At 43.8% G+C, this 24,015-nt stretch overlaps 1 protein-coding gene across 4 annotated transcripts in view; it reads right to left on the bottom strand.

The window, feature by feature from the left end:
- Nucleotides 1–528: 528 nt before the first annotated feature.
- Nucleotides 529–24,015, bottom strand: part of PDE1B (phosphodiesterase 1B) — a 519,764-nt gene continuing 496,277 nt past the window's right edge. For 3 of the 4 annotated variants that reach the window (XM_073613640.1, XM_073613643.1, XM_073613642.1), the window contains 2 exons: nucleotides 19,001–19,069; nucleotides 529–2,210 (listed from right to left, as the gene is read on the bottom strand). In XM_073613640.1, coding sequence (XP_073469741.1) covers nucleotides 2,191–2,210; nucleotides 19,001–19,069 — 89 coding nt within the window. In that variant the 3' untranslated portion in view covers nucleotides 529–2,190. Of the gene's footprint in view, nucleotides 2,211–18,963; nucleotides 19,070–24,015 lie in introns of all 4 variants that reach the window. The other variant, XM_073613641.1, reaches the window with a different exon arrangement.

The following is a 24,015-nucleotide window of genomic DNA, read 5'->3' as shown; positions in this document are numbered from 1 at the left end:
CTTTCCTATTGTTGTTACTGATTGTTTTGGAGTATCCTGTGACCTTAAACCCCTCTCCTGTCGTAGTTCTTCAGAAATACATACTAAAAAGGCATCCACTAGACTAGTTGAGAGAACTTGGGCATATTCTCGGCGCCCCCTTTGGAGGTAAGTACTACAATTACATATAGTGAACATTATGTGTAGTGATTTTGTGATGTTAGCAACTGGTAAGGCCCCCTATACCACTGTTCTAGCTTTACATGTAGTGTACCCTCTATTCTGCTGAGGTCCATAGCACTAACATAGTCTGCTATTGCTGTACTTACAAATATGCTGAAATCTTCCTAAGCTGAACTCTTTATACTGTACATAATGTATTTTCAGTTTCTTTCAATATGATAAATTCTTCCTCCCAAATCTTTGCAGTTTCCACAGATGGCTAAACAGATTTAAATGTCAAATTGGTCTCATTAGGATTCCTAATGGGAACTATCAGATCTATCTGATAAGCTGTCACATCAGCAAAAATGAGACCACAATCCATAGTTAAACAGTTTAAAATATTCCTTGACCTTTATATGTTTTAATATTTTGGAAGTAAGATCATACAAGCAGAACTGAGGCTATACAGCTTCAGTTTGACGCCAACCCATCTGAACCCCATTGTCTGCAAAATAGGTAATGGTAATGTAGCTCCCTGAAAATCTTTAACCTGAGATGTGATGATGAAGTTCCAACTCAAAATGTTACACAAAAATTATTTGTCCAAAAAAAAAAGAATCAACAGTTAATCTCTAACCAGTAAGCAATTGATAGTTTAAACCGAGCCAGGCTCTGTAAATTAACTAAAAGTTTTTGTGTTATTACTAAGGTACTGGAAAGGTTGATGAACACACAGTCGTTTCAGATAGACTTTGTACAGCACTTCAAAACAAGGCACAAAAACACAACACTAAAACCCAGGACACAGACAGGACACAACAGACAAGAAATTCTTGTTATTCCATCACAGGGAATGAAGAACATACAATGATCTACAGGTGCTTGGCTTGGAAATTTGTTTTTGGGAATGGTCAACTAATCAATGCTCTGCATACTCTGAGAAGAGAAGTTTGCAGAGCATTGTTAATCTTCTCGAAAGATGTCTGATGTCCTCCTGCTTGGCGGGTCTTAGAGGAAGAAACAGGATTAGGTTCTGCACATCTTAATTAGCTAGAGAACATATGTGTAGTGGTGTTTAACAGGGAGGAATCTATCAACAATGTGCTAGGTGGAAATGTTGCAATACTAAGTCAAAAAGTCCAAAACATTGCATTCACCTAATTAAACTACTGTAAGTACTAACATGCTTTGGTCCCCTTCGGAGTAACTACATTATAATGAAGTGGAAGGCATGGTCCCATGATCCTTCTGAACTGGTCCGATTTCTTTATTCTTCTAGATGGCTCAGAATCAATGAGTCTCAAATCATTTACTATTGGTGGAATTCAGATGTCATTGTAGTGTAACCCATACATAGTGGGGCCTGAGTGCTGATTTGAGGACCACAACTCTGAACTCTGGATGCAGTTGTCTATTTGTAACTTTTTTTTGGTAAACATTGTTCAGTGTTTTGTTATATTGCATTTTCCTAAGTTACAAAATGACATTTACTGTAGTTTGAGCCACTCCTTGTTTCCTTCTTGAGGTGAGGTGAAGAGCCAGAGTTCTATATCCTGTTCTTCATGTCACTGTGCATAAGTGAAGTGTTTTTTGCATCACTCTGGAAAAACAAGAACTAAATCATGCAGAGCCTTGATAGAGCCGTGAGAGGCAAACAATATAAGATGTAGATGATTGTACGTTGGTGACTGCATACAGAAAAAGTAAATTTAAAAAAAGTGTCCTAATCTAGGAGACACACAAAAGGAAAAAGACAGCTCTGTTCCAGAGGCTGAACAGAGCAAAGGCAGTTCCATATGGTGGCATCCTAATGATCCACAAAAAAGAGACAGACCCACAAAGCAGAGACAGGTGGACAGAGACAAAGAGCTGTGCAATGATCTGTGGGTCAGCCCACACAGTGTCACAGACAGGGGATTCTGAGGACAGTCAAGTTCCCTGAATGCCAGATGTTCTGTGCGTGTCAAGTGACCTGTAACTTTAGATCCAATCTCTTTATTCCCTGTGCCCTAGTCCTTCTGTACTGCAGGGAGGGGATCTGAACCTCTATGCAGATGGAGTAGCGCCTGTTAAATGAAGAGAGAGAGAGGCATGTAAATATATTATAGCATTAAACAGTACTTACCAAAGAATGGACTACAGATGACATGTTTCCTCACTGTAGGTTTTATACTGACAGGCTTAGGACTTACACAGGGCCATAATATGAGGCAATATGCTCACCCTTATAGCAGCTGCAGATGGTAGGTACATGGTGAACAATAATGAAATCAAGATTAAATCAATTGATGGAATTGATGAAATCAAGATTGTCTACTTCTATAGATCCTGGGTGATATTTTATTATAGCAATGGCATGAATGCTAGCTCTTCTATAGAGCATATCATTAGCCATCTTTGGATAGAAATAAAGGTGAAACCAGGCCAGAATCCCACACTAAGGGATCAAGATTGTTTCATCCATAATTGTTACTCTGTCAAAATGTCACTAGGTTGTCACTCAACATAGCAACTGTTGTTAAACATTTCTAAGTGTGCTCAGTTTACATTGTCTATGTTGACTTTAATAGTTTCAAGGGCACTCTAGTAACCTATATCTTCCTAAAAGCTGACAGACCCTGGGATGGTGGTACATCACTGAACAATGTTTGGGAAATATTGATATAAGAAGGAAATATACCTATTGTATAACCCATTATTTTATAAGAAATGTAACTGTTCAAAGTTTAAAGGGCAGTCACTCTATTCTCATAAACCCCTTTTCCCTAAGCATTTTGTCCCTCTTCCAGTTGTTCAGTCAACTATGAAAGAATATCACCATGCTAGTAATGACCTGCCTTTTCTTTAATAAGCCCTGGTAAACACTTGCTCTTTCAGCAGCCAGTTTTTAATGTTAGACTGGCAGCCATGTACAGCGCAACAGAGTTTGAATGGCTTGCAGTACTGGCATTCTGTCAGTTTGATTTCTGATGCGCCTTAAAGCTGAACTCCAGGTATGGATTTTCTTGCATAGTTACATTGGTCCAGCTTGGATCAATGCAAATATGCCATACATGTGGGACTGGGGTGGAAGCAGAGAATCACTGTAGTAGCCACTGTCTTCTGTGTGCCATGTTGACTGGGAATGCTATGCATTCAAAGCGCATAAAGAGTTTGACATTTTTGCCAATTTTTCTACATTCTTTGATACTCCAATAGCCCTAGATCCCACTGTAGCGCTCCTTAATAAAAAAAACCTCCTGACTTAACTCATCGTCAATTCAAATTACTCCTGCAGATCACCACTACGGCCAAGCAAACTATAGTAAAAGCCTGAAAATCTCCCACCCTCCATGTCCTTGCCATTAAACATAGGATCACACAGATCTATCCATGTGAAGATAGAGGCAGCCCTGCTGGACAGAGTAAGTAAATATGAAAAACTCTGGAGTCCTTGGGTGATCCATTATCTACTATCAAACTTTGATGGGTCTTTGTTGCTCCCTTTATATGCAAACACTTAGATTTTGATACTGCGTCACTTTCTCTCCAATCTACCCCTGGGACCTTTTCTTTCCTTTTCCTGTCCCGCTCCCAGATGACTCCTTTCCTTTTTATTCTTCCTTTCCCATCCTCCTTTTTTTTAGCCTTTTACTTATATTTCTTATTGTTTTTACATACTTTCTTTACTCCTTTCCTCTTACATCTTTACAAGCAGTCTTTATAACATAATACAAACAGACACTCTAGCAATATGGGTGTCTGTGAGAGTGAGACGGTCAAGTGCCATAGAGAGAAGATATGTTGAAATATGGTTCTAATTTCCTCCTCTAGACCACATCTGAATAATCCATCTTTATGGTTTGAAGCCTAGTAGACTTTGGTTTCAAAGGATTCTGTATAAAATAGCATTCCTACACTGCAGGATTTATCTGTGAAAGGGAGACAATCAGACTATTTAGCAATTACACACCATCAGCATTTTCACGCCACATTAATTGTGAAATGAAAGGGAAGCAACTTAGGAATCTTGAATTCATAGACAATCTATATACAGATCATTGTCTCCTCTAGACCACAGATTTTACAAGAGAGGGGTGCGATTAGGAACTAATGGCCGCATGCGATATGAAATGCTATCCGTAAGAGGGAGGCAATTAAGACACTGGCATCATATACAAGCATTATATTATTATCTCTTCCAGACCACAGGCTCTATTAGAGTGTTTTCTCCTTTTTTGAATAATATTTTGGTGAAATTGTTTTTAATAAAGATTACTATTTATTTTTTGCTATTACCAGTTTGTTGCTTTTTGAAGAATCCTTTTTGGGCCTTTGGTCCTTTCTCCCCTCCTTTTTCAATATGCTCATTTGATTCAGAGGAACACATTAATTTGTACATATTTAGGTGAATGGTTTTTGTTTCTGGGCCGTGGAAGTGCTATTTTTCATTATTGATTATTTTGCACTCTTACAAACTTACTAGGGTGGGACTCCTTTGACATTCCTTAGTTTTTTGCTCTATGGGAGTGTTTTGCTTTCAGAAATAGTGTGGACAGATCACTAACAGCTATATACTGTACGGTCAGAACTAAGTCTAATAAGGAGCAAGACATTAAAACTACCATCTACACATGAGGAACAGTTCAATCCAGACACAGCCCCCACCTTCCTTTTTTACCTTTTTACTATTATACTGTTTCAGATGCTATCATTAGAGTTATTATTTACTGCATTGTTATACTATATTGCATCATATATGTGGAGGGATCCATTTATCAATAGTATAGTATCTATATACTTTTTGGCAATAATATGGCATAGTGACAGTTTCAGTGGGAAGGATTTACTGTCCCACTCCCAAATTGCATCATATATGTGGAGGGATCCATTTATCAATAGTATAGTATCTATATACTTTTTGGCAATAATATGGCATAGTGACAGTTTCAGTGGGAAGGATTTACTGTCCCACTCCCAAATACCATCTTGTTGAAGACTCAGCAGCTAGCTCAATAGTATATGTACAGCTGGTATCACAGGTGGCCACCTTTATAATAAATAAGTTATATATACAATAAGAATATCATATTTATTACATTGGATGGTGATTGGGTGGTTAACAGGTTTTTTTTACCTGATTTTGTTTGCTGTCTAATGTATGTGATTTTTAATTGAGTCTAATAAAGGTATTGTATGTGGTTCTAATCAATTGAGTGCCATCACAATGTATGGTTGATGTGTTTTTAAATATTTTTGAAACCTCTTTTTATTACTTTGAGGTCTAGGGGGAAGGTAGAGCCTTTTCTTTTTTGTCTGTATTATATTGAATTTTGTGTCGTGCTCCCTCACATGGCTTATGTTAACAATTGCAGACCTAGGGGGCGTGGCCGGGATGAGAGTCAGAACGGAGGTGTGACTCCAGAGCTCCGTGCAAATCCTGTCAATTCACCCCGATTACTGACCCGATTTATATGACATCCAGACCTCTATCTGCTCCTCTCAGCGCCTAGGATCCCCCTGCGATGTCGATTAAGGTGGATAAAGGTAGAAGGAAGCCCTGAAAAGGCCTGAAGCCTCAGGGAAGGGGCGGGTCACTTGTTTAACAGGCACCATCTTAGCCCTGGTTTCTGGGAACACAGCGTGGGCAAGGGATGGCGCAGAGCCCAGCGGTGTGTTCTCCAGACACGGCGTCCTCCTCCTCTGCACTAGAGGCTCCGCTCTCTACCAAACTCCTGGAAGCAGCACTGGACACTATCACAAAGCTGATTCTGGCAGCTATAGAGAGCTTTAAAGCCACAATGATGGTTCGCATTGACCACCTAGCATCTAAGTGCACCCTGATCTGCCATGATCTCGATAAAATCAGGGGGAGACTCACAGAAGCTGGGGATTGGATAGGTACGGTGGAGGGCCAGCAAGGCACTCAGGCTTACCGAGTCACAGATCTACAATTGCTGGTGCTCAAAGTGGATGACACAGAGAACAGGCAGAGGCACTTGTCATGGGCCTGCCAGAAGGTGCAGAGGGCGATTGCCCTGCTATATTTGCTGAAACCTTGTTCAAATAACTACTTAACCTACCTGAGATGCCGCCTACGTATGTTGTTGAAAGGGCACACAGGGTGCCTACTGGAACTTGCCCGGAGGGTGCACCTCTGTGACCATTACTGGTGCGGTTCTTAAATTTCCAGGATAGGGATATGATTCTGGCGGAGTCAAGGAAACATTCTGAATTGCCCTATGAAAATACCAGGGCAATGCTATTCCCGCATTTCTCGGCGGAAGTCCAGAAACGCCGCAGGTCCTTCAATGACGTAAGACGTCGGCTTTGCGACAAAAACATCAAATATAGTATGCTCTACCCCAGCCGCCTACGAGTTCCCCATCGGGGCATGGTCTGGTTTTTTGATACACCTATGGAGGCGACCGACTGGGTAGATGTGAAACCTGGGCCGGTTGGCCTGAAATGGGGTCTCATTTCGTTTATGCAACTCGGGAGTTCATGTTTTATTCAGATCTAGTGCTGATGTTCCTGTTGCAGGTTAACAGAATGTATTAATTACTCTCTGCCTCTTCCTGTATGCCTATGCTGATGGAAGACCCGGTCCTTAACGGAGGATATACCCTTGTGCACAGTCTGTGGAACATATATGGTTATTGGAGTATTGAGAAACCACTACAACAACACATTTTATTTTTTAGACTACCAGACTCCAGAGGAAGAACTTTTTTGTTTTCCTATTTTTCTACAATGTTATAGACCTATTTTTTGTTTCGGTCACGCTTTTTCTGTTATTTTTGGAAATTTTTGTGGAATACACTGCTTGTATTTGTTGTTCCAGAGTTTTACACAGCAGCAGGGAGTTACATGGGACTGGGGACAAATGTTCAATGGTTTGTGCAATGTTTCATGCTGGGCCCTTAGTTACACATGAGCTATAGCCCACAGGAGGCCTTAAGGAGTTATTAGTCGCTTAAAATTCAAATTGTGTTATGTTCTATGCTCTATATTTTTATAATGTCTTTGTATGGCAGGGTCTACGTTTAACCTGGTGTCTTGGAACGTCGGAGGCTTGAGCGATTCCGTAGAGCCTTCATGTTCCAATACCTTAAACCACTTAAGCCTCATATAGTATTCCCGCAGGAGAATCATTTGGAAGGGAACAGGGTTCTGACTTTGCGATGCTCCTGGATCCAGCTTGCATTGCATGCTACGTATTCCACGTATGCCAGGGACATTGCAATCTTGATCAGCAAAGCGGTCCCTTGTACCATCCATCAGGTAATCATAGACCCGGGTGGCCGTTATGTAATTGTTGTTGCTGATATTTATATGCAAAGAATGGTTCTGGTCAACCTTTATGTGCCTCCCCCATTTCAGGTATAGGTGTTATATGTCTGAATATCTAAATTGGTCCCTTTTATGCATCTACCTCTCAATGTAGCAGGAGATTTTAATGCCATCTTGAGTGCCACACTAGACTCTCCTAACGTGACAAGAGCCGGGTCTGTGGTACTGGTGGCCTGGATGGAGATAGCTTCCTAAACGGAGTTGTGGAGGTGAAAGAACCCCACCACTAGGAGTTTTTCACACCTATCTAAAACACATAGATCCTCCTTTAGGATTGATCTAGCATTTGCCAATGCCTCAATGCTGCAGCTGGCGAGGGGGGTTAATTATCTTGCAGGTGCCTGTCTGATCACGTACCTTTGTCGGTGCACATTGGTTTGCCTATGCAGATCGGGGGGTGCATGGAGGTTGCATCCAGGTTGGTCAGAGGTGGAGTCAGTGGCCTCTCAGGTGGCTCCAGCTTTTTCTGGTTACTGGGAGGATAACTCAGCCTTGGCTCCTCTGCCTATTGTATGGGACGCATTCAAAGCCTGTATGCAAGGTTATTATTACTCAGCTATTAGACATGTGCACAATGAAATATTTTGTTTCGGAATTTCATTTTCGTCCGAAAAATACATTTATTTAGTTACTCCCGAAATTCGTTTTTATTTATTTCGTTTTTTGTTAAAAATTGTATTCGTACGAAAATCCAAATTAATTCAGGTCGAATCTGTCATTAAAGGCTTATGGTGTCTGTCGAAAGTTCAAAGAAGATTCGACGGAGCAGCTAAACTGTACGACGCCGCAATCGTACATTTCCGGTCGAATTTTCCACCTACAAGCTAGCTGTAGTAGAATTCTAATGTTGTATGACTAGTAATAATTATATTTATTAATTATTTTACTAGTCAACCAACATTAGAATTTTTTCTATAGCGTATGGGCGGATGCATTGGACCGTAAATGTACGATTGCAGCGTCGTACAGTTTAGCTGCTCCGTCGAATCTTCTTAGAACTTTCGACAGACACCATAAGCCAAAGATTCGACGTTTGTATGTTTTTCGTTGCTTTGTCAAATCTTCGTCGTTCTTGTTGAATGGTCTACTCTACCCCAACAGTCAGCCAATTTTCACATTCGTTTCTCAATCTCCAAGTGCAATGGCAGGCGCGGCATCCGACGTTGTGTCAAATATTGATATGGCATTATAATATAGAATCTATAATAATAAATCCCCCCACAACACGGGCAGCCTCTGAGGCTATCACAACATTAGCAACACTAGTATCACTATCTAGTTCACAACACTAACACAATAGCAGCAGATTATTATGAAAAAGTTAAGTTGCACTGTTGCTTGCTTCACTATTGTTCTGCTGCTGTGCTTATGCTTAATTGCTAAATAATTCAGATTCTCTGACAAACGGACCAGCTAAGATTGACTGTCTTCTGAAATGATTCAGTGTGTGTGTCTCTCTCTGCTAGCAAATCATAAGTGAAAGTAAGTTGGCTGTACATGTGTACTTAGTTCTAGCTATTTTACTGCCTCTCCTCTTTGGTTACAATCGGCCAATAACATTCATTATCATCATTATTTTTATTTTACTTCCCCCACCCAATTCCAGCAGCGATCTTTTCTCTCTATGTCGAATCTTTTCTCTCTATGTCGAATCTTTTCTCTCTATGTAGAATAATCTTGGACTAATAGAGTTAAGGTTAGGTACATTCGACCACAGGTTCGATAGACACAGATTGTTATTGTCAGCGTCATGTTGAATCTCCTATCTATATCGAACTGTTGTGGCAACGAAAACGAAAATAAAGCATTTGTTTATGTCGGATCTTTCGGTTTTCGGATTCTGCGCTTTCGTTATCATTTGTTAAAACGATAACGAAAATACCTGAAATTCGGACGAAAATGCATTTGGACGAAAACTAATGCACATGTCTATTAAGCAAGCACGTAAAGAATTTAATGTCAAGACACAGGAACTTCAAGACAGGGAAAGAGCATGTGAGCTGACTCATGCCACTAACCAGTCAGATGTCACGTATATGGAATTGCTAGAAGCCTGCCGTCTTCTGACATTACAGTATACTGAGATGACGCACACTTCTTGGACGAAAAGGGCTAAATCTCTGTTTGAACAGGTGTAGCACTAACTCACGGTGGAGCTGCTGGTTTTAAGTGGGTTGTTACCGTCACCTTTGTTACCTCAATTTCACCAGAACCGGGTCTAGGGTCCCATTGAGTTTAATGCCAGACAGTGTAGACACCAGACACTTGAGTATATTTTCCAATGCTTTAATAACGAGTAACTGAAGGAAGTAGCAGGAAAGAGGTAGAAGAAGAGTTGCAGGGAAGTTCAAATACCTTTTCTTGATGTAGTATTATGAATTGTAATCTTGTAGGTGGATGTACTCTCTTTTTAGAGTTGAATCTTTGCCCGCCCGGATAGATTTCTCTCACTAACCTAGCAACCGGTACGCAGCACGAACAAAAGTCCCTGCCACAGACTTGAATGGAATAGAAACCCGTACGATCCTCTGCCACAGGATGTAATGGTTTACGATGAACAGCACACACAGCACTAGAACCTTTAAGCCAACCCGGCAGTACTATGCGGTAGGTTAACTTTAGGATACATCCTCCAATTGAGTCACCAGGCCCCTCTCCAGACCAGCACTCTGCATGATCCTTCCATGACTGGTCCTCCCCTGGGATCTTCTCAGTTGTCCAGCTTCTTCCCGTAGGACAGACAGCATAGGACCATTCCCTCCCCGATGTGGTAGGCCCCAGACAGGCTTCTGGGCCCACCCACACGCTGCAGCAACGTGGTCCTCCACGTGGTAGTACTCCTAACACATATCTGTCGGCCAGGGGGGCCAGCAGGTGGAACGAAACGAACCCTAAAACATGGCGTCTGTCCCATAAATACCCTCTCCCAGAATGCAACTCGGAGGACCACCTCCACCGAGTTATCTCTGGGACAGAAGAGCATCCATATACTTCAGCGCGTTGCCTTTCCAACACCGACCCATGGTGACAACGACACCCACAGGCACAGTGTGAAACTACATGCAACACAGCCAAACTGGAACAGAGGCTAAATCTGACTATGTATGAAACAGATAACCCCCTAAATTTACCTATAAGCGGTAGATGAAAATCTACCAGTGCTACACAGGGAATAAAAATGGGAAGTTACTGGCTATTCTGGCTGCCGAACAGAGAGTTCAGACTAACATTCCTTATATTGCCAACTCACAGGGGACCCTGCTCACAGATCCAAAACTCCATCTTAGACACCTTTGTGGAATATTATAAAGCACTATATGCACCTATTCCGCCTTACAGTGAACAGAAATCTTTACTTTCCTCCCTTAATATACCTGTTCTTTCTGAGGCGGACAAAAGCATTTTAGAGGCTGAGATTACGGAAAAGGAAATTGAGGCTGCTGTTAGAGCATTCCCCCCTCCTCCCACAAATCTCCAGGTCCGGATTCTGCATAGAATGGTATAGACTACATATAGAAGCTCTTGTCCCGAGACTTAGGGTTCTGTTTCATTACTGTCTAGAACAAAAACTTCTTCCAGATTCACTTCTGGAGGCTCAGGTAATTCTGTTACCCAAACCGGGCAAGGACCCTCTGAGTTGCTCTTCTTATAGGCCGATAGCTCTACTAAACCAAGATCTTAAGATTTTAACAAAAATACTAGCAACTAGGTTGTCCCTGATTATTACTACGTTGGTAGACATTGACCAAACGGGTTTCATTCCCCAGAAGTCCACGGATATGAATCTTCACAGACTGTTTGTACATTTGCAGATTGATCACGCCAAATCCGGGCCAGGGTGGTAGTGTCACTTGATATGGCAAAAGCCTTTGACTCTGTAGACTAGCACTATATGTCAGCGGTCTTACAGCACATGGGATTTGGAGATGTGTTTCTTACCTGGATCTCCTTGCTGTATAGTAGACCCAAGGCGACGATCAAAGTTGGCATGTCAGTTTCTGCTCGGTTGGAAGTAGGTAGGGGGACACGTCAGGGGTGTCTGCTCTCCCCATCCCTATTTGCTCTTGCAATTGAACCCATAGCTATCGCTCTGCGAACATCTGCAGTGGTAAGGTAGGAACTACAGTGGGGCAAAAAAGTATTTAGTCAGCCACCAATTGTGCAAGTTCTCCCACTTAAAAAGATGAGAGAGGCCTGTAATTGTCATCATACGTATACCTCAACTATGAGAGACAAAATGTGGAAACAAATCCAGACAATCACATTGTCTGATTTTTGAAAGAATTTATTTGCAAATTATGGTGGAAAATAAGTATTTGGTCAATATCAAAAGTTCATCTCAATACTTTGTTATATATCCTTTGTTGGCAATGACAGAGGTCAAACGTTTTCTGTAAGTCTTCACAAGGTTATCACACACTGTTGCTGGTATGTTGGCCCATTCCTCCATGCAGATCTCCTCTAGAGCAGTGATGTTTTGGGGTTGTCGCTGGGCAACACTGACTTTTAACTCCCTCCAAAGGTTTTCCATGGGGTTGAGGTCTGGAGACTGGCTAGGTCACTCCAGGACCTTGAAATGCTTCTTACGAAGCCACTCCTTCGTTGCCCGGGTGGTGTGTTTGGGATCATTGTCATGCTGAAAGACCCAGCCACGTTTCATCTTCAATGCCCTTGCTGATGGGAGGAAGTTTGCACTCAAAATCTCACGATACATGGCCCCATTCATTCTTTCATGTGCACGGATCAGTCGTCCTGTTCCCTTTGCAGAGAAACAGCCCCAAAGCATGATGTTGCCACCCCCATGCTTCACAGTAGGTATGGTGTTCTTTGGTTGCAACTCAGCATTCTCTCTACTCCAAACACGACGAGCTGTGTTTCTACCAAACAGTTCTACTTTGGTTTCATCTGACCATATGACATTCTCCCAATCCTCTTCTGGATCATCCAAAAGCTCTCTAGCAAACCTCAGACGGGCCCGGACATGTACTGGCTTAAGCAAGAGGACATGTCTGGCACTGCAGGATCTGAGACCCTGGCGGCATAATGTGTTACTGATGGTAGCCTTTGTTATGTTGGTCCCAGCTCTCTGCAGGTTATTTACTAGGTCCCCCCGTGTGGTTCTGGAATTTTTGCTCACCGTTCATGTGATCATTTTGACCCCACGGGGTGAGATCTTGCGTGGAGCCCCAGATCAAGGGAGATTATCAGTGATCTTGTATGTCTTCCATTTTCTAATTATTGCTCCCACAGTTGATTTCTTCACACCAAGCTGCTTGCCTATTGCAGATTCAGTCTTCCCAGGCTGGTGCAGGTCTACAATTTTGTTTCTGGTGTCCTTCGACAGCTCTTTGGTCTTCACCATAGTGGAGTTTGGAGTGTGACTGTTTTAGGTTGTGGACAGGTGTCTTTTATACTGATAACAAGTTCAAACAGGTGCTATTAATACAGGTAATGAGTGGAGGACAAAGGAGCCTCTTAAAGAAGAAGATACAGGTCTGTGAGAGGCAGAAATCTTGCTTGTTTGTAGGTGACCAAACACTTATTTTCCACCATAATTTGCAAATAAATTCTTTCAAAAATCAGACAATGTGATTGTCTGGATTTGTTTCCACATTTTGTCTCTTATAGTTGAGGTATACCTATGATGACAATTACAGGCCTCTCTCATCTTTTTAAGTGGGAGAACTTGCACAATTGGTGGTTGACTAAATACTTTTTTGCCCCACTGTATACGTGAATGCACTGCCCTATTTTTTTAGCAGATCCTGGATCATCTCTGGAGGCGGTATTCGAGATTTTGGGTACCTTTACACTTTTTTGGGTCTACGAGTGAATTGGGAAAAATCTAATATTCTGGCCACTGATGACGGGGGTAGAACCCAGGCATCACAACTAGGGATGAGCTTCGAGTTCGAGTCGAACTCATGTTTGACTCAAACATCGGCTGTTCGCCAGTTTGCCAAACAGCGAACAATTTGGGGTGTTCGCGGCAAATTCGAAAGCCGCGGAACACCCTTTAAAAGTCTATGGGAGAAATCAAAAGTGCTAATTTTAAAGGCTTATATGCATGGTATTGTCATAAAAAGTGTTTGGGGACCTGGGTCCTGCCCCAGGGGACATAGATCAATGCAAAAAAAAGTTTTAAAAATGGCCGTTTTTTCGAGAGCAGTGATTTTAATAATGCTTAAAGTGAAACAATAAAAGTGTAATATTCCTTTAAATTTTGTGCCTGGGGGGTGTCTATAGTAGGCCTGTAAAGGGGCGCATGTTTCCCGTGTTTAGAACAGTCTGACAGCAAAATGACATTTCAAAGGAAAAAAAGTAATTTAAAACTACTCGCGACTATTAATGAATTGCCGGTAATACACATAAAAGTTCATTGATAAAAACGGCATGGGATTTCCCCACAGGGGAACCCCAAACCAGAATTTAAAAAAAAATGGCGTGTGGGTTCCCCTAAATTCCATACCAGGCCCTTCAGGTCTGGTATGGATATTAAGGGGAACCCCGCGCCAAAATGTTAAAAAAAAAATGGCATGGGGTCCCCCCAAAAATCCATACCAGACCCTTAACCGAGCACGCAACCTGGCAGGCCTCAGGAAAAGAGGGGGGGACGAGAGAGCACCCCCCCTCCTGAACCGTACCAGGCCACATGCCCTCAACATTGGGAGGGTGCTTTGGAGTAGCCCCCAAAGCACCTTGTCCCCATGTTGATGGGGACAAGGGCCTCATCCCCACAACCCTTGCCCGGTGGTTGTGGGGGTCTGCGGGCGGGGGGCTTATTGGAATCTGGAAGCCCCCTTTAACAAGGGGACCCCCAGATCCTGGCCCCCACGTGTGAAATGGTAAGGGGGTACAAAAGTACCCCTACCATTTCACAAAAAAAGTGACAGTTTTTGACAATCCCTTTATTTAAAGCGGGGTTCTGCCCAAATTTTGAACAATATCTGTATGTATTCTCTTCCTTGCCTAGATGCTGACATTTTAAAAAATTTAAATCGCCGTAATTACCTTTTATTTTTCTATTCTTCTTTGCACTTCCTGGTTCTCCTCCCGTGGGAGTAGGCGTGTTTCTAGCCTCTCCCAGACTCCGCACAGTCTCCTGGGAGCTAGTCTCAGGCTTCCCAGGATGCCACTGAGCATGTGCGGGAACGAGCAGTGAATGCTGGGAGCACAGCATTCACTGCATCCAGGAAATAAATGCTTGTGGGCTTCAAATGCCCACAATGAAGATGGAAACCGCCTGCAGTGAATAATATAAGTTATTCTTTCCGACGAAATCTGACACAGGCGGACATATTACACACAATATGTGAGTATGTAATGCTGAGAAGAAAAGTTTGTGAATGAACTAAAAAAAAAAAACGATAGATAGGTGGACCCCCGCTTTAAAGTCTTCTTCTTTTCCATCTTCTTTCTTCTATCTTCTTTCTTCTATCTTCCTTCGGTTTCTTCCTTCATCTTCTTCTTCCTCTGGTTCTTCCTCCGATCCTCTGCTTCTTGCTCCAGTGTTCTCATCTGGCATCTTCCTCCGCGGCGTCTTATTCCCTTCTTCCTTCTCGGGCCACTCCGCATCTATGATGGGATGCTTCCGCTGTGTGACGCTTCTCGTCTTCTGACACTTCTTAAATAATGGAGGGCAGGGCTACCTGGTGACACCGCCCCCTCTGATGCACGGGGACTTGACGGGGACTTCCCTGTGGCATTCCCCATGACGTCAGAGGGGGCGGGGTCTTTTTTTTGTGAAATGGTAGGGGTACTTTTGTACCCCCTTACCATTTCACATGGGGGGGCCGGGATCTGGGGGTCCTCTTGTTAAAGGGAGCTTCCAGATTCCGATAAGCCCCCTGCCCGCAGACCCCCACAACCACCGGGCAAGGGTTGTGGGGATGGGGACAAGGTGCTTTGGGGGGATCACAAAGCACCCTCCCAATGTTGAGGGCATGTGGCCTGGTACGGTTCAGGAGGGGGGGCACTCTCTCGTCCCCCCCCTCTTTTTCTGCGGCCTGCCAGGTTGCATGCTCAGAATAAGGGTCTGGTATGAATTTTTGGGGGGACCCCACACCATTTTTTTTTTAATGTTGGTTCGGGGTTCCCCTTAAAATCCATACCTGACCTGAAGAGTCTGGTATGGATTTTGAAGGGGACCCCCGTGCCATTTTTTTTTAACATTTTGGCGCGGGGTTCCCCTTAATATCCATACCAGACCTGAAGGGCCTGGTATGGAATTTAGGGGAACCCCCACGCCATTTTTTTTTTAAATTTTGGTTCGGGGTTCCCTGTGGGGAAATCCCATGCCATTTTTATCAATGAACTTTTATGTGTATTGTCGAACCAGCAATTCATTAATAGCCGCAAGTAGTTTTAAATGACTTTTTTCCTTTGAAACGTCATTTTGCTATCAGACTGCTCTAAACACGGGAAACATGCCCCCTTTACAGGCATACTATAGACACCCCCCCAAGTACAAAATTTAAAGGAATATTACACTTTTATTGTTTCACTTTAAGCATTATTAAAATCACTGCTCCCGAAAAAACGGACGTTTTTAAAACTTTTTTTTGCATTGATCCATGTCCCCTGGGGCAGGACCCGAGACCCCAAACCCTTTTTAGGACAATACCATGCAAATTAGCCTTTAAAATTAGCACTTTTAATTTTGAACATTTGAGTCCCATAGACTTCAATGGGGTTCTAACGTTCGTGCAGTTTTGGTCCGTTCGCAAGTTCTGGTGCGAACCGGGGGGGGTGTTCGGCTCATCCCTAATCACAACTAGCCCCCACAGCTTGGGTATCTGAATTCAAATATCTCGGGTCTCAGGTATCCTCCAAGGTAGGAGATTATCTGTCACTTAACCTATTACCACTCCTCACTAAAGTTAAGACTCAGCTGGATGCCTGGAAACATTTACCGCTTTCCTTGATTGGCAGGGTAAACCTCCTTAAGATGAAAATATTACCGGCCTTTTTGTATTTTTTGCGCAATTCTCCAATTTGGATCCCATGTTCGCTCTTTAGACGTGCAAACAGTCTGTTAAGCTCCTTTCTGTGGTCTTCAGGTCATCCTAGAATAAGCCTACATACATTGCAGGAACCCCTAGGACAGGGGTCATCGTCAGGTGCTGGCTGCTCCACGATGATGGAGACGCAGCAACGGTACTTGAAGCCGCCCTAATGGGATCATACGAGATCCTTCACTACCTGGTATATAGGGGATTGAAGGTATTATCGCCTTTGACTGGGTCGATGCGCGCCACTATTTGTGCGTGGGACAGGGTGAAAGTGTTGATGATGCATTCTGAGACTCCGGACTGGTCACCAGAAACTCGATATATTCAATTTAAAATCCTTCATAGGGTTTATTATACTACTGTGAGAATTGCAGGTATATATGGTATGGGAGATGCAGAATGTTGGTGCTGCACCACCAGTCCTGCTGATTTTGATCATATATTCTGGCATTGCCAGCCGATACAGGAGTTCTGGATGGGTGTCACTAGGCCTAATAAAGACTTACTGTCATTACCTATTCCCCTGACAATGTCAGTATGTTTACTGGGTTTGGTGGAAGGAGTTGCACCACGCAGGGCTCAAAGAACCCTGATAACCCTTTCCCTGTTCTATGAGCGTAAGGCCATTTTAATATGCTGGAAGAAGCCTAAGGCTCCCTCTTTAGCTTACTTGAACTGCATAGTCAATAAGGCATTGCCGTTCTATACGGCCACGTACTTGAGTATAGGTTGCCCAAAGAAGTTTTAAAAGGTTTGGCAATACTGGCTTTCAGCCAATGAGACTTTGAATTAAGAGATGTGAATGTGTTGATGTTGTATTACCATCTGTATGGAGACTAACATGATCTAATGCAACTAGTACTCTTGCTTGTCTATGTTGGTATTCGGTCAATATTTGTTCAATTTACTAGAATTTAGCCAATAGGCATACTAGTCCTACCGGTGCTCCTGTACTTTATGGAACATTGCAATATGGGGTAAGGGGGGAGGGAGAAAAGGGGGGAAGGTGTGGGGGAGGTTTTAAGAGTTGTTTTTGTAATTGTCTGCACTGTTATAAAATGTGGAATAAAAATAATTAATAAAAATAAAAAATTGCAGACCTGGTAGCAGGCACAGACTGGCCATAGAACACACCAGGCACTTGCCTGGTGGGCTGATGCCACATATTATTGTGGGTCCCAAGACAGGTGGGCTGTTCTTTGAGCCCATGCTGATCACCCGGCCTCTCTGAAGCGGCTGGGGTTCTGTCAAAATAGCCAATTCAAGCTCTCCATTTATGTCACTACTGTAAACCATCAATAATGGGAGATTTCGATGACTTGCCATTTTGACACAACACCGGCAAGCGTGTACACTCCGGTACACCAAGACTTTGCTGTTTTGACACAACAGCGGGTCCTAGTCTGGGCCTGCCTGGTAAGATTGGGTAGGGATTTTTTATACAGTCTTTATAATAGCTGAGTCAAGACATTTCCCTTATTGGTTTTGGACCCATTGTCCTGCTATTTTTCTGCCACCCTGTTCCATGGTTTTATAGGGGTTATTTGTGTCTCTACTTGTGATGATTTAATAAATCCTTCTGATATCTGGATGCACATCCCTTCAAGTTTGCTGCTTCGGCCGCCCGGATCTTTACCACCTGTAGTGCAGCTGATACTCTGCCTTCTCCATGTATAGTTTGTACTTTATGATGTATTCTCCAGTTACCAGCCCTACTGATGCACTCACCCCACTAAGTGATATGTTTTGCTGCATACCATGTATTGTCTCTGTAGCAATCTGCACTTGTTCCTCTTTGTATCCTTTTTATTGTTATTCATCAATAAAGTATTTGAACAAGACAACAATGCATAAATGGTCTCTTTATTGCGTTGTATTGTTTATGTAACCTGTTTCTAAAATGAATAAAAATAAATAAAACAAAAATGCATAAAGGGCATCCAAGCCAAATGAGCAACCCCCCTGTGCTCAATATGTAGCAGGACAGTTGCTTGGCATTGGACCTGGAAGCAGAGATCACTACAGTGATTTTCCATTTCCCCAGTTGTCCCATTGTGTATGGCAAATGCATACCTACATTGGTCCAAGCTGGACCAATGTAACTATGCAAGAAAATACTACAATTCAGCTTTAAGTACTCCTGATACAAGCATAACAAGACAAAGCAAGCAAATGCTTTGACAGATAAGATAATGTTAAAACTGATGTTTTCCTGCTGTTTAGCTTTACAAAAAACATAATCTGGGGCCCAGAAGATATCAATGTATGAATTCTAGTTTCAGTGCAAAATCTTAGGGCCATCATGAACTTGATGATGTTCCATGAGTGTGACTATAGAAGGTCTGTTCTTTAGATTGATCAGTAACATAAACCTGCTTGCTCCTACAGGTGGAGCATGCACATTTATATATTCACAGCCTTATCTGGTGTGCCTTCCCAGTCCTGACCTGACCTATCTCTCTGTGTACTTCCCTACCTGTTCTCCATGGAAACTGTGCACTAGTCCAGGTTACCATTTTCCTCTGTGCTATGCTCTTCCCCACAGGGCGAAAGCTCATCCACAGATGTTTGGTTCGTGATTCCTAAAAAACAAACAAAATGAATAAGTATTAATGTATAAATCAAGGAAGATGGTAACATTAGGTAAATATTTTAAGGGACATGAAGCTGGATTCACTAGAAAGTTTGAAAATAGTAGTCATTTGGTATTATAGGTGAATGACACTCATTTTTATTTCTCTAGTCAAGGGGTCTCCAACCTTTCTAAACAAAGGGCCAGTTTAGACTTTAGGGGTACTGGACTCTGGGCAGTGGGAGTAGAAAATGCCCCAGCATCAGTATGAGTAGACAATGTATTAGGTATCGTGGTCAGTGGAAATGAATTAAAATAGTGCCTGTGATCAGTAGGAGGAGGAATAGTGCCCCATCATTGGTATTATGCAAGTTCCTGAGTTCCTTTGGTTACCGACTTCAGCTTGTATTTGACTGACTATGCTTGTTTGCTGCTTGGGTCAGTGTAGTGACGGTTGAACACCTTCTATTTGATTAGTTTACTGCCAGTTTAACGCCATTTACATCTGTGTACGTTACTGCCAGTTTAACGCCATTTACTTCTCTGTGCATTACTGCCAGTTTAACACCATATAGTTTTGCGTGCGTTACTGCCAGTTTAACGCCATTTACTTCTCTGTGCATTACTGCCAGTTTAACGCCATATAGTTCTGTGTGCGTTACTGCCAGTTTAACGCCATTTAATTCTGTGTGCGCTACTGGCAGCTTAATTCCATATAGTTCTGTGTGCGTTACTGCCAGTTTAACGCCATATAGTTTTGGGCATTACTGCCAGTTTAACGCCATTTACTTCTCTGTGCATTACTGCCAGTTTAACGCCATATCGTTTTGTGTGCGTTACTGCCAGTTTAATGCCATATAGTTTTGTGCGTTACTGCCAGTTTAACACCATTTACTTCTCTGTGTGTTACTGCCAGTTTAACGCCATATAGTTCTGTGTGCGTTACTGCCAGTTTAACGCCATATAGTTCTGTTCGTCTCTGTACATTTGGCGCATTATATTGCAGTATATTATAGTGTATCCGTGGAGTGTGTCTGTGTAGTGTGAGTACTCAAATTAAAGTGCACCAAACACCTCTTTACACTGATCAAAGTGCATCTACGTACAGATTTCAACTTCTTCTTCACATTTGCTTACAAGCACCGCCCTCTCCCTCCCAATAATGTCTGGGAGGACAACAAGGAGAGGCAGACGTTCCCTTGGCACTTTAAGGGGCCAGCAACAAATGTGTCCACAGGCAAAGGTGGATGTGGTGGTCAGTCCTCAGGCAGGGCATCGTTTCCTCTGTTTAGTTAGTTTGCCCGTGCTATCCAGCCACAGCATGCAGAGGAGGTGGTGGTCTGGCTTACTAAACCTTCCTCATCCTCTGTCACGCAAGCAAAGACAAGTGTGCAGTCCCTTGCAGTTGCCAGAGTGGATAAACCTGCCTCCTTGTCCACATCTATTCCTGCCATAGCCCCAACATCAGCCATTGAGGAGTGAGCTGAGTTATTTGACCACAGCGTTAACCACTGCTCCTTGGTGATGCCCAGCCTTTACTGGATTCAGATGTTGACTCTGAGGTTGAGGAAGACAGGAACATGAGCCTAGAGAGAGGGAGGAACACTGGTAAACAAATTGGCATTCATGTTCCCCAAGCCGCAGCGTATTGCCAAGTTGTCTCCAGTGGTAATGATGAAGATGGAAGAGATGGAGATGATGATGAGGTTACTGATGCGACTTGGGTGCCAGATAGAGCAGATGAGGAAACTGAAAGGCAAGGCGGCACAACCCCAAGGAGGCCGACATCAAGAAAGAGTAGAGAGCAGCCACCCTATGCCATCACATTCTGCAGCTGTTATTTCCCAGCCCACTCCCCAAAACTCAGCTGTCTGGGCCTTTTTCATAACATCTGCAGCAGATCGCACTGTTGCGATCTGCAATCTGTGTCTCAGGTACATCAAACATGGCAAAAACACCAACAATTTGGGTACCACATGTATAACAAGGCATTTAACGTCCAACCACTCAGCCCGTTGGGAAGAGCACCTAAAAGCCACACAAAAGGGGCAAAAATTTGTCCCTCCTCCCTACCCACTTCAGTCTGCCCCTGCAATACCGAGTCATTGTCTCTCAGGAGCCTCCACTGACAGGGATGATGGTATAGCACAGGGTGCCCCAGGTCCTAGAAACACATCTGCCAGCAACACACCACCAGCTGCAGACAGCAAATTTCCCTGCCACATCTGCTGCAGCGAAAAAAAAAACACAGTCCCTGGCACCCACATGCCCAATGTCGGAATGCAAGCTTGTCAAAGCTGTTGGCTCTCCAACTTCTGCCTTTCAGCCTGGAGGATTCTGCCCCTTCCGTGAATTTGCATTGTGCTGTACCACAATGGCAGGTTCCCAGTCGCTACTACTTTTCATATAAGGCCGTTCCATCTCTCTACCATCACGTGGTAGGGAATGTTCTGGCATCATTGGGCAAGGCAGTCAGCCGCAAAATCCACCTTATTGCTGACACGTGGTCCAGCAAGCATGGGCAGGGAGGATATATTTTGTTCATAGCACACTGGGTAATGCTGCTTGCAACGCGAAAGGATGCAGGACAGAGCTAGGTGCTGCAGCTTTTGTGCCCCCACGTCTCCATACAGCTGGTGGTGATGATGCCAGACCTGTGAGCTCTACCTCCTCCTCCTCCACCTCCACGCCCTCCTCTACAGAATTGTCCTATGAACATCAGGTACCCCCTAAGCGTTCAAAGGGGGGTACCTGATGTTCTGTTCCCAGAGTCAGGCTTAAAGGTGCCATGCAGTGCTTCAGCTGGTGTGTTTAGGGGACAGGAACAACACCGGAGCAGAGATTTTTGCAGTTCTGCAGGGACAGGCCCAGAGGTGGTTCACACCATGCCTGGCACATATCCTCAATATGGTGGTTCAGCGTTTCTAAGTACGTACCCAGGGTTGCAAGATGTACTAAAGCAGGCCAGAAGAGCCTGTAGCCATTTCAGGTGGTCATACACAGCCAGTGCTCAGTTGGCTGAAATTCAGTGGGAATTCCACCTGTCCGTAAGCCACCTGATTTGTGACATGCCCATCAGGTGGAACTCAACTTTGGGAATGCTGCAGAGGCTATACATGCAGCAGAGGGTCATCAACGAGTACCTGTGCCAGTACGGCACAATGACAGGCTCAGGCCGCCTCGGCTTTTTTTTCCCACGCCAATGGCTGATCATTAAGGATGCATGCACTGTATTGTCACCATTTGAGGAGGCCACGAAGATGGTGAACCATGACAGTGCATGCATCATTTACACAATCCCTGTTGTGTTCCTGCTGGAGCAGACTCTGCGTGGCATTATGGACAGGGCACTGGAGGCAGAGCAGCAGGAGGAAGAGGAGGACTTCCTTTCCTCTCAAGGCCCACTTTATCCAGACACCATCATTCCTATGTCACAGAACACTAGGGATGAGCTTCGAGTTCGAGTCAAACTCATGTTCGACTCAAACATTGGCTGTTCGCAAGTTCGCCGAACAGCGAACAATTTGGGGTGTTCGTGGCAAATTCGAATGCCGCGGAACACCCTTTAAAAGTCTATGGGAGAAATCAAAAGTGCTAATTTTAAAGACTTATATGCAAGTTATTGTCATAAAAAGTGTTTGGGGACCTGGGTCCTGCCCCAGGGGACATGGATCAATGCAAAAAAAAAGTTTTAAAAACTGACGTTTTTTCAGGAGCAGTGATTTTAATAATGCTTAAAGTCAAACAATAAAAGTGTAATATCCCTTTAAATTTCATAGCTGGAGGGTGCCTATAGTATGCCTGTAAAGGGGCGCATGTTTCCCGTGTTTAGAACAGTCTGACAGCAAATTGACATTTCAAAGGAAAAAAGTCATTTAAAACTACTCGCGGTTATTGCATTGCCGGTCCGACAATACACATAAAAGTTCATTGATAAAAACGGCATGGGAATTCCCCACAGGGGAACCCCGAACCAGAATTTTAAAAAAAAAATGACGTGGGGGTCCCCCTAAATTCCATACCAGGCCCTTCAGGTCTGGTATGGATATTAAGGGGAACCCCGGCCAGAATTAAAAAAAAAATGATGTGGGGGTCCCCCTAAATTCCATACCAGACCTGAAATTTTAAGGGGAACCCCGCGCCAAAATTGAAAAAAAAAACGGTGTTGGGTCCCCCCAAAAATCCATACCAGACCCTTATCCGAGCACGCAACCTGGCAGGCTGCAGGAAAAGAGGGGGGGATGAGAGAGCGGCCCCCCCCTCCTGAACCGTACCGGGCCACATGCCCTCAACATTGGGAGGGTGCTTTGGGGTAGCCCCCCAAAACACCTTGTCCCCATGTTGATGAGGACAAGGGCCTCATCCCCACAACCCTGGCCGGTGGTTGTGGGGGTCTGCGGGCGGGGGGCTTATCGGAATCTGGAAGCCCCCTTTAACAAGGGGACCCCCAGATCCTGCCCCCCCCCTGTGTGAAATGGTAAGGGGGTACAAAAGTACCCCTACCATTTCACTAAAAAAGTCAAACAATAAAAGTGTAATATCCCAGTTTTTGACAATTCCTTTATTTAAATGCTTTTTCTTTCTTCTTTCTTCTATCTTCCTTCATCTTCTTCTTCTGGTTCTTCTGGCTCTTCTGGTTCTTCCTCCGGTTTTCTCGCCCAGCATCTCCTCCGCGGCCTCTTCTATCTTCTTCTCCTCGGGCCGCTCCACACCCATGGCATGGGGGGAGGCTCCCGCTCTTCTCTTCATCTTCTTCTCTTCTTCATCTTCTTCTTCATCTTCTTCTCTTCATTTTATTCTCCGGTTCTTAAATAACGGGGGGCGGGGCCCCCCTCTGACGCACGGGACATGACGGGACTTCTCTGTGGCATTCCCCGTGACGTCACAGGGAAGTCCCATCAAGTCACCGTGCGTCAGAGGGGGGCGGGGTCACTGGGTTGCCCCCGTTATTTAAGA

Source organism: Aquarana catesbeiana, linkage group LG02 (genome assembly GCF_042186555.1).
Source record: "Aquarana catesbeiana isolate 2022-GZ linkage group LG02, ASM4218655v1, whole genome shotgun sequence".
In the NCBI taxonomy this organism is placed as follows: Eukaryota; Metazoa; Chordata; class Amphibia; order Anura; family Ranidae; genus Aquarana; species Aquarana catesbeiana.
This window is presented reverse-complemented; position numbering and strand designations above follow the sequence as displayed.